Source organism: Oreochromis niloticus, linkage group LG23, assembly GCF_001858045.2.
Source record: "Oreochromis niloticus isolate F11D_XX linkage group LG23, O_niloticus_UMD_NMBU, whole genome shotgun sequence".
NCBI lineage: Eukaryota > Metazoa > Chordata > Actinopteri > Cichliformes > Cichlidae > Oreochromis > Oreochromis niloticus.
In genome coordinates, this window is record NC_031986.2 from 23416813 (window position 1) to 23427881 (window position 11069).

Consider the following 11069-nt stretch of genomic DNA (forward strand, 5'->3'; position numbering starts at 1 on the left):
GTGTGTGTGTGTGTGTAAATAAGATTATTTATTGCTCATCCTGGAGCACATTTGCACTTTTAATATAAAGGTTTCTTAGAGATGCATTACTTTTATGTTCTGATCCAATAATCTCATTTAATCTCTCGCTTATGTTGATTTTTTTTTTAAAGTTTGGATTTTTGTGATAATAAAGAATTTTATATAAAGTGACAAAACAGTCTCAGTTTCCCTCCTTTTGTTTTTGTTTCAATGTGAACATTTGTTGTTTACAAGCACTGTTTTTCATTTAGTATTATTATTCTTATTATTTATTATTATCATTATTGTTATTATTATTATTTATTAAGCAGCACTGAAATACTTTTGAAACTCAATGAAAAGAAAATGGATGAAAATGTGAAGTTTGCAAAAGAGGTTAAAAGGTAAAAAGCATCTGAACAGGTGTACATAACAACGTGGCTGGCGAGTTTACGATAAAGTACGGATATTCGATCTGCATCATTTAAAGAGGTAATATCATGACAAGGAGTTATGAGGAGTGAGGACAGGCGTGGGGACAGACAGGGTTGAACTCTGAGTGAGGTGTTTTTTTTAGGCTGATGTCTGGTAGTACAAAAAGGGTGAGACAAAATTCAAAACAAATTTTAAACTTGTTTATTTATTCATTATTATATAGCGTTAGCATTGGGAACATGTTTCATGCAGTAAAAGATAACGATAAAACCACAGACCTACACTGATTTGCTATCAAAATCGACAGTGTACTGCACTTACGCCTCACTCTTCATCAAACTTTTTTATTTCCTGATTCAAACCAGCAATGATCAGATAACAAGCATGTCATGGCTGCTCTGAAAAGGACCCACTCCTAGTTTGATTTCACTAGAAGAAAGACATTACCTGTGGGTTGTGTGTGTGTGTGTCTCCTCATTTAGCAGACACGCTACTGGGACTCAGTAATTTTCATTTGATCTGGACCAGGACTTTTCTCCAGACATGACTCAGGTTTCTATGATGGGTTTTGTGCTTCTTTTGTTTGTGGTGAGTCAGCAAAGAGTTTTATGTCTTTTAGAGCTGATACAAACTGAACTTTGTTATTTACTTATTACTTATTTATTTTTTAATGGGCTTGATTGGCTTTTTTCAGCTAAATTTCTCCCAGACTGAAGAAAGAAGATAAATGGGGCTATTTGATAAGAAAACAGGTGCCCTCAATTAGTATTTATTCTTGTGACTGTCTTTATTTAGTTGTAATTATGGCTGGTGAATACTGTATCAGAAGAAAAACAAACCACCTCTGTGAGATCTGAAATTCCAGAAAAAGCTGTAAAACAGACTTCAAAGTCTTTTTCCTTCACTTCAAGTATCCTATTGCAACAACACCAAGAAAAGCCAATTGGAATGTGAATTTCACTAAAGTTAAATTTGACTGAAACTCCTCAGATAGAAAAAGTAAAACCCAAGACAATTTTCAGGGAAAAATGTTAAATGTTGAGTTTTTATGTCATATGTCAGGATGAGATCCAGGGAGTGATAAAAACAATGAGAGAAGCCTCACATTTACTGAGTCTAATAATCCATTAAATGCATTTTTGAGGCTGTCATTTTCTATATCTATATGTATGTTAAAATCACAATAATTATTTTATCAGAACTGAGCAGATAAAAAGTCTGAGAAATCAGACACAGTAAAAACTGAGTAAGAGCCAAGATGACAAAAGATAACAACTAAAACTGCTTGTTGACTTTTCTAATTGGCTAAGAGCCAGGCTTTCAAATGAATTAAAACTTTGGCTGGGTTTGGTTAATTAATAAGCTGGAGTGGAAGACTGTTGAGGTCAAAAGTCTTCTCTGAACACGGTGGGATCTCTCCTCAGTAGTATTACCCAGTATTACCTCGAACCCAGATGCTGAGTTTGCTTAATCCACTGCATCCTGGTTGTCTCCAGAGTCCCACAAGCAAACCAAGCTTCTTATGTTTTATGGCTCTCTTAAAGTTAAGATTAAGCTTGTCTAATTTGTCATTGTGAAACATATGTGATATTTATTGAAAACCAATAGTCTCCTTTTAAGACTAAGAGAATAAAAAAAGAAATAAACTCAAGACAGAAACCAAAACACATGAAAACAGAAAAACAAACTGTTGTCCAGGGCAGGAATAATGAGAATGAGTAAGGGAACTAACTAGAAATACAAACTCAATAAGCTAAACAGCAGCTTGAACCTAAATAAAAAGAAAGTAATAAGCACTCAGTATTTAAAACAATGAAACCAATAGAATGGTTGAAAGGAACAATGGCCCTTAGGAATGCACTAAAAGAAGCCAAGCCAACATAGTCGTTGATGTACTCTCAGTGCATCAGCAACAACAAAACTTAGGTTTTTGTTGTGTCTCTGCTTCCTGCACCAAAAATGGTGAAAGTGAAACATGAATTATGTCTCAGCTTTGATTTATACACTTTTATTTATAAACACCAACAATCATAGGACCCCCTAGTAAGCATTTGGTGTCTTTGCTTTGCCTGTGAGTGTAACGATGCTCTGATCGTTTTCTACGATATTTAGAAAACGTGGCTTTCAGATATGACAGCTGCTGATGTATAGTGTTTGTGAAAGCTGTGACATGCTAGTTATCAGATCATCATTGGTTTTAATCAGGAAGTAACAGAGTTTGAGGAAATCCTGATAAAGACTTAGGCACCGGTTCGCTGCTATTTTTGCTGTCAGCTTTGGCAATAAATTAGTTTGATGGTTTGAAAGCTGGCAATTATCATTTAAATCTGACTTTCCTTTGACTCAGTGTATGTGCCTATATTCTGTTTTCTTGGATGATTATGCTTTCAGAGACCAAAATTATTGTTACTAAAATACTTGACATCATTGTAAAGAACACCATCTTATTTGAAGACTTGTATATTTCACAGCATTTTATCATTTATGCAGCTTTAATTTATAAAAGTGCTAAGGGTACTAACTAACTTCAAGTGCCATCCTACAGTCCAGTGGCACAAAGTTTTTTCAGTGTCAGTTCATTTGTTTTGCTAAAGAAAAAGTGATGCAACATATTCATGAGCATGTTTTTTAGAAACAAAACAGAATGTGAGCGTGAAAGAGAGGGAAAAGAGTGAAGATACAAGGAGTGGTGGTAATAAAGGTGGACAAGTTTACATCCACATGTTTTCTCGTTACACATGCAACACAACATGAATCCTGAAGGTGTTAAATTTGACAGTAAATTTTGATTTCGTTTTAGTCTTGACTAAAACATTTCTTTTTGTTACTATTTAGGCATCTAAATAATTTTAGTTTTGGTCAACTACATATCACATGAATATAGTAGATTAAATCTGAAGTTGATTCAGTGACTAAAACATTAAGTGTAAAAGTTTGTTTGTATTACCGATGCGAGTTGCTGCACACGGTTTACAAACCACTTAATAATTAATAAACCACTGCAATAATTTAACTACGGACAGATATCAAACATAATAAGATTTCCCTGATAATGCATTATTAGGGATCGTAACATCTAGTCCTTTCATTGAATCATATGCATTTCACTTATGTTCTTCTTGTCTGCCATTTCACAGGCTGTGAATTGTGAGAATCTTCAAAACGGTGAACTAGAGTTAGCTGTAAAAAACAAGAACCCACCGTTTGATGGAGGTTTTAGAAGTGGAGCAAGTGATGCCAGGGGGTCAAGAGATGCAGGACCTGGTTCTGGAGTAAAATTTAAAATCTATCCCATCAAAATCAGTGTGAAGAACCAGCTTGAGGGGCCACGTTTTAAACCCAAGGTCAAAGCTATTCCCATCTCAGAGGGAGGAACCTTCTACAACAATGAGGTTATTGGTAGCTATCCTGCAATAGATGAAGATACTAGAAAAGTAGCTGAGAATGTCAGGTCAGTGCTTACATAAGAAACATGAACTATATTGTCATCTCCTCTTCCTATGTACAATGATAACTGGCTTGTGGGCTCTTTCTGATGTAGGTATGCCAAAGTCTCAGACCCTGAAAACTGGCTGACTATTGACCCAGAGACAGCTGAGATCAAACTCAACAAGAGACCTGATAGGGAGTCTCCATACCTGGTCAATGGGACATATTTTGCCAAAGTTATCTGCATTACAGAAGGTACAGAATAAAAGTGTCGAGGTCCTGAGTCTGGTGACTCAGTATTTTGTGTTTCTTTATTATGATCTTGTTTATTCTGATTGTGTTTTCCATTAAGATTTGCCATCTGTTAGGTTTCTGTTCTGTGTCTGCCCTGGTCCCACTTTTCTGTGTTCCCTCTGTCTGTCCATGATGTTATTATGTCTGCTCATGAGTCTGCGTCTGTTAAGTTCTGTCTCGTCTGGATCTCTGTGTCTGTCGTGTACTTCCTGTTTTACTTTGTAGGTCTATGCCTTATGTCAGTGCGTTCAGCTTTGTGCTCTCCCTGTCCCGTCAGTGTAATCAGCGTCAGCCGTGTCTCCCAGCTGTTTCCTCTTAGTTCTGTTCACCTCTTGTATTTAGTGTCTGCGTCTTCTCCTGCTCGTTGTTGCGTCGTACCCTCACTTTCACTGTGTGTTCTGTTTTCCAGCCTGCCTGCCTGTTTCGTTTGTTCCATATTCCCAGTTTAGTTAGTTTTTTGTTCAGTTTCTTTCCAGCAATAAAGCTGAGTATTTTGAGTTACGTTTGCCTCTGTGAGTCCTGCATTTTGGGTCCTCTCTTCCTGCCTGCCTGCACACAGTCATGATAGAAAGTCCCGGAACTTGTCTCTGAAGAAAGGAAAGATCAGTGGAAATGAGGATAAACTGGTGACTAATATATTAACATCTCTGTTTTCACATCACAGACATGTCTAGTAAAACAGCCACTGGTACCATAGCCATCCAGGTTGAAGATTTGAATGACCACTGTCCCATCCTGACCAGTAATACCTATATTATATGCACCAGAGAGAATACTGTCATTCTGAATGCCAATGATGAGGACGCATTTCCTAATGGGCCTCCTTTTGATTTTGAGATCATCCCAGAAGGCACCAAAGGACAATGGTGAGTGGAGCATCTCAGTGGTGAGGAGATGACTTCCAATCATTTAAAATATATCTAGTTAAAAAATACAATTTAATAAATAAATACAAAAAAAGCATAGAAAATTTGGAGCTAGTTGTGTGAACTTTGTTTTTGTCTTTCAGAATTCATTTTATTACTGAGTAATAGGTCGTGTTTTTAAACTAGCAGCAAGCTAGTCAAACTTGAGAAAGTTCAGAATCTGTCATAAATCAGAGAAATTTCAAATTTGCACCCAGGTGCAGACGCATGAAGATAGGCAAAGTAAACTGAAAACAGATCTTCATTTTGGCTGATGAAAAGTCCAAAGTCACTCGAGTAATTAAACAAAATCACAAACTTGCTAGAAACATGCAGGAAAGGTTAACAGACACTGGGACAAACACTGAGGGGGAGAACTTGTATTGTGCACTATATATACACGAGGATAAAACTAGGTACAGGGAGAGGTAATAAAGGCTCAAGACACTCGGAAACATTGACTATCAAAATAAAACAGGAAGTGAGAACCATAACTAAATGAGGAAAACACAGACACATGAATCAACTTAATATATGGGAGGATACACAAGAGGATCAAACAAGAGCCCGAGGATGTAAACTAAAGTGCTAGGGTGCAATTATGAGAAGAACTAAGTCTCAAAACTACTCAAAAAAGATGAATAAACAAAACTAGAAAACTAAAAAAAAAAACAAAAAAAAAACTCATCCACAAATCTCCAAAACCCACCCCCAGACCTGAGATTTTGACACAAATTTATTTCCACACAAGAATGTGTGTTTGAAGTGTTCATTCCACAACACTTTCCACAATTTTCAAAAGTCAGGATAAAGAGTAAAGAGCTCATCCAGTTCAAAATGAAGTAACATTTTTTACAAAATAATAAAATATCTTAGTTTACTGTGAATAAAATGAGTCCATGAGATTTGGAATCCATTTGCATTTTGTTTTTGTTTTTTTATCAGCATTTTACTTGTATATTTTGAGCTGTACTTTAAGAGTGGTGCGCATTAATTCTGTACATGTTCCACATTTCTGTTTGATTTCTGACAGACACTGCAGCTATTTTGCGGGCTCAGGAGTCCGTGGGGCCTGGTATCTACACGGTGGAATTAGTGGTAAAAGATCAGCAGGGACATTTCTGTCCAGAACCACAAAAAATTACGGTTCGAATTTGCAGCTGTGAGGATGGAGTCATGTGTGGAAACACTCAGCCAATCAAAGGAGCACGATTAGGATCTGCAGGGATTGGGACACTAGTACAGGGACCATTGCTGGTGCTGCTACGTAAGTAAGATAATTTTAGTGGATAATTTTGATGAAGCAAAAATTTTAGGTGAGTTTTTGAAATTTCAGATCCACTGACTGGATTATACATTTAAATGTAAACGTGAGAGTCCATGCTTGTTTTTTAGTAATTAAAAGCAATCCTGGCATTCCTTTCAAATTCATAAAGAACCATTCCGAGACCAGAATATTTAAAAAAAACAACTAATTATTTATCAGTAATAGCTAAAATTTAAACACTGGTGTTATTTCACTCTTACTCTAAAAATCTTAATGGAGTCAGTGTTAGTCAAAGTCTTGTTTGAAGCATCAGTGCAGTTGTCCCCACATTTTCGAAGCTTTAAGTCTGACTAAAACTTTTTTTTTGCAGTTGGTTCTCTGCTGCTGATCTCCTGTCACTGTAGACGTGCTGCAAGAGATTTGCCCACAACAAATACTGTCAAGGTTAAAAATCGAGCTGAGGCTCAACAAGAGGTGGAGGAATTGACGCTGGAATAAGTCTGCCTGACAACTTTCTTGTACAGTGTTAAACTCAGGTCAGTAATCTGAAGGTTCTGAGGTGACAGGCAGTAGCTAACCTTGTGATGCTGAATTTTTTACAGTTTAGTATAAAATTGAAATCCAGTTTGAGTTTTTAAAGGTATCTTTAAAAAGATGACTCTGTTTATGATTTTTTTTTTTTAAAAGACTTGTTTCAATATGACCATGCTGACCATGTTAGTGGAGGCAAGAAAATCCTTTATAACAACAATGAGCTGACTCCTCTTTTTCAGTTTTAGCCCTTGATTCCTGTTTTGAATTTTTAGTTATTATATTCAACTTTGTGTTTCTGTTGAGGTTTTTCCTCTTTTTCCAATGTTTTAAGTTTTGTGTTTATTGTGTTTTATTTCTGTATTTTTTATTCCTGTTTTGTTCATGGTTCATTGTTTCTAGTTAAAAGTTTATGTTTGAAAAGAGTAGTAGTAGTGACTGTCTTCACCATGTTTCTGTTTGTGCTTCCATTTGTCTTGTTTGTGTGTTTGGATCTTGGTCCTTTTGTGTTTCCTTGTCTTGCACATCATGTTAAGTTTTCTGTAATTGTCTCCTTTGGTTATTTCCAGTTTTACTTTGAAGGGATCTGTTTTCTTTCATGTCTCACCCTGACTATCCTGTTTGTCTGCATCTGTGTGCTGTTCCCTCAACTGTGTGTTACTTTTATGTACATTTTATTAAAACAAAACCTTCTATGGTTTACTTTTTTGGACTTATTGTCTGCAATTAAAGTTTGGTTTTTAATTTAATCTTCTCTTTTGCATCCTGAATTTTGGGTCCTCGAAGCTTACAATCCACATGACAGCCTGCAGAGCATGTCTCTTATCACCTCATTCTTGTGTTAGTAATCAGACCTCAGCATCAAGTTTAGTGAGTTTCCTTCACACAAACTGTCAAATGGAATATAAACTACACTTAAGACGACACAAAACAAGGCTATACAACAGTATATCAGAACCAGCAGATGCCCTCAGTACAACAGCCACACAATGTGACTCATTATTCAGTTTATTAACTTGGTATACACAGTTCTCATATATACACAACATGATGTTCAGCACAGTTAATTTCTTCTACTTTCATCTATTGCAGTCAATATCTCATCAAAGCAAATCTTTTAACTCCTAAATTATTGTTAGTGCAGCCTGAGTTTCATCCAGATTATCAAACAAACACACTCTGCTTTAATGTCAAGGCAAAATCAAGACTGATTTTGGTATTTGTTGATAATCATTAAGTAAAGCTGTGCATGTAGGTAAAGCTGATGTACCTAAAGAAAAAAGTGAAAAACAAATCCATGAAATAAAACTCATATTTACTGCGCAAAAATAAATAAATAAATAAAATGTGATCAAACCAATAAATATCATCATGAATATGCTTTTTTTTTGTAAAGTCTTATTGTCCAATTATGTCAGGGCTCAATGGCCCGTGAAAAAGGATCGGACTTGCGCACAGAACAAAAAAACAGAGGCTGAGTGACTTTTAACAGAAATTTTATTTTATAAGAGTCTTTGACAGAGAAAGCTGAGCTACAACTAAATGCAACAGCGAGCAATGACAAGGTAATATGAGAAAGGCCAGAACACAAGCTGAGTCAGGTCACAGGAACAGCAGGGACAGGAATGGGGCGATGGAAGCTATAGTGGACAGGAACACTGAAACAGAGGAGATAATAATCAGAGTGGCCTGCGGTGTAGTGAATGAATCCAAGATTCCAAAGCTAAGAGGTGTTACATGGCACAGGTGGAGATTAACTGGAGAAGGAAGTGAACTAGATCTGGGTGAGTACAGAGTGTGATGTGGGTGCGCAACGAGACAGGTAGGTGAGAATGGCAGTTTGTGAAAGCGAGTTTTACCAGCAGCAGCAGCAGCAGACCAGAATCCTGAGGCGTGACTACCGCGAGAGTTGGAAGATGTATCCAGGTGCCGACTAGAGAAAAGGAAGAGAGGGTTAAGCAAAACACGCTGAAGAACACAAGACAAAAATGTGAGGCAAAGAACTGACTATTGTAAGCAGACAATCTGGCAAAGGTTCATTGTGAGCGCTGGTCATAAATACTGCTGGAGTATTTGCCACAGGTGAGGAGCAGGGAGGAGTGAGGAGGACTCCACCCAGGGGAGGAGAGACGATGCTGTGGAAAATTACTCAGACTCACCCAGATCATGACAAATTATTAAGTAAGCTCTTCTTCAGTTATACTTTAACTACACAACCACTATTACAACAATATCAGAACATTTATTCACTTTGGCTGTGGTGAGCCAGCATTTCTTCCATTTCTACAAACATATCACTTGAATCATAAAATACAATGTACTGTAAATTAACCATTCATATAAAGCCTGTGGCATAATCTGTATTGATTATATATGCATGCGCCACTAGGCGGCAGTACTTGCCCACAAAATAGAAAATGGTTTGGCATGGAAACAGCCACGAAGAACGTTGTTAAAAATATGTTGCTCGCTTGAGCAGGAGTCTTCATTCAAGAACCCAACACAACAAAGCCCATTACTGAACCACAGACAGACTGAAAGTGTCCATAAGCCTGATTAACTTACTGTCACAAACACGATTTGGGCTTCATTAGAATAGCTATTATAACTGAAACTCACTTTACCCACTGGCAACATCATGAGCTGTTTATTAGTAGGATTTATTCTGCAGAACTTGCCTCTACAGCGGTTTACATTGCTCCTGAGCACTATGAGCCAGCTAGTGGCATGGAATGGTACATATAAATAACCACTGAATTAGTGATGAAAAACATGGTTGGCAGTCCCATTATCTGCTGGAGGTTTCTTTCTGCTAAACGGGAGTTTTCCTTCCCACTTCCCACAAAGTGGGAATATGATTGTTGGGGTTTTCTTTGTATTATTATATGGTCTTTCTCTTACAATATAAAGCGCCTTGAGGTGACTGTTGTTGTGTTTTGGCGCTATATAAATAAAATTAATGGAAATTGAATTGAAAAAATTTAATTAAAGTTTTATGTTAAACTTATTTAACATAAAAGTCCCCACAACCTACAAGTTGTCTCTCTATTCTCTTGAGTTTTTAACTATGATTATAATCCACGTTTTTCTCTTAAACACACATTTCCAGCCTCTAAAATCTGCATATGCACAAATCATCTCAGTCTCGCCTCTTCGGGTGAGGTTTGCTTTGCTAATGCTTTGCGCCGCAAACTGCTTCTCTAATACTTGCGACATACAATTTGCTCTCAATTGTGCTATTTAATGTTGGTGGGGGAGGGGGCAGGTCTTTTTTTGCTTCATATGGCAGCCATTATTGCTGCATTGCAGAATGCAGATATTTAAGATAGTTATAAGAGTGAGATATTTGTGGTATTTCTCCGCTCCTGTCAGTTTATTTGGAATGCCAGATGATGATGTGATCAAAATGTACAGATTTTCAAGCCTGTGTGCGATCTCACCAGTGGCGGTCCTAGCGCACCCCCCACCCACACATAAAACATATTAAGGATTGTACATTAACATATTTTATTGTAAGAACTGAACCATACTGAATTTAACAAGAGAAACACACACACACACACACACACACACACACACACATATATGAAGAGAGAGAGAGAGTATTCATAGTATGCAAACGGCTAACAAACAGCCATCATAATTTGTCATACAATGAGAATAGCACAAATCAACAACTGACAATGATTAATTAATATTGTGCTGAACACAGTCCAAAAGATTCAATAAGCTACATCAGTGTCTACTGTTTAACAAACGTTCTAACAAATATAAACTTAAGTTTTCACTATCCCTACTAATTAATGTTATCTTGTTGTGTCTGTTGTGTCCACTGCTATCCTCTATGCTGTTGCATGCTGGGGCAACAGGTCGAGGGTCATAGATGCCAACAGACTAAATAAACTGATCCACAAGGCCAGTAATGGTGTGGGGATGGTGAGAGTGAGATTATCAAAAAGCACCACTGAACGACACAGGAAATCATTCCTGCCTGTGGCCATCTCCCTGTACGACTCCTCCATCTAACACAATGTAATAGTTACACCCTTTTTACACACGCTCTTTTCTACTCTGTAATATTCTTGTCCGTTTTCTTAATATTTCTTTATAATCACCTCTGTTAATCCTTGATATTTATAACTGAGTGACCTGTATATATTAGTGCTATTTCTTAAATGTGTAAAATCTGTAACATAATGTATTGTTTG

At 36.9% G+C, this 11069-nt stretch overlaps 1 protein-coding gene across 1 annotated transcript; it reads left to right on the forward strand.

Moving 5' to 3' along the window:
- The first annotated feature begins 892 nt into the window (after positions 1–892).
- On the forward strand, positions 893–6931 carry LOC109196910 (desmoglein-2-like). The gene is made up of 6 exons (XM_019351457.2): positions 893–1023; positions 3573–3886; positions 3977–4119; positions 4823–5044; positions 6097–6330; positions 6701–6931. The coding sequence occupies exons 1-4, from the start codon at positions 979–981 to the stop codon at positions 5026–5028; spliced, it is 708 nt and encodes a 235-aa protein (XP_019207002.1). The 5' UTR covers positions 893–978; the 3' UTR covers positions 5029–5044; positions 6097–6330; positions 6701–6931.
- The last annotated feature ends 4138 nt before the right edge of the window (positions 6932–11069 follow it).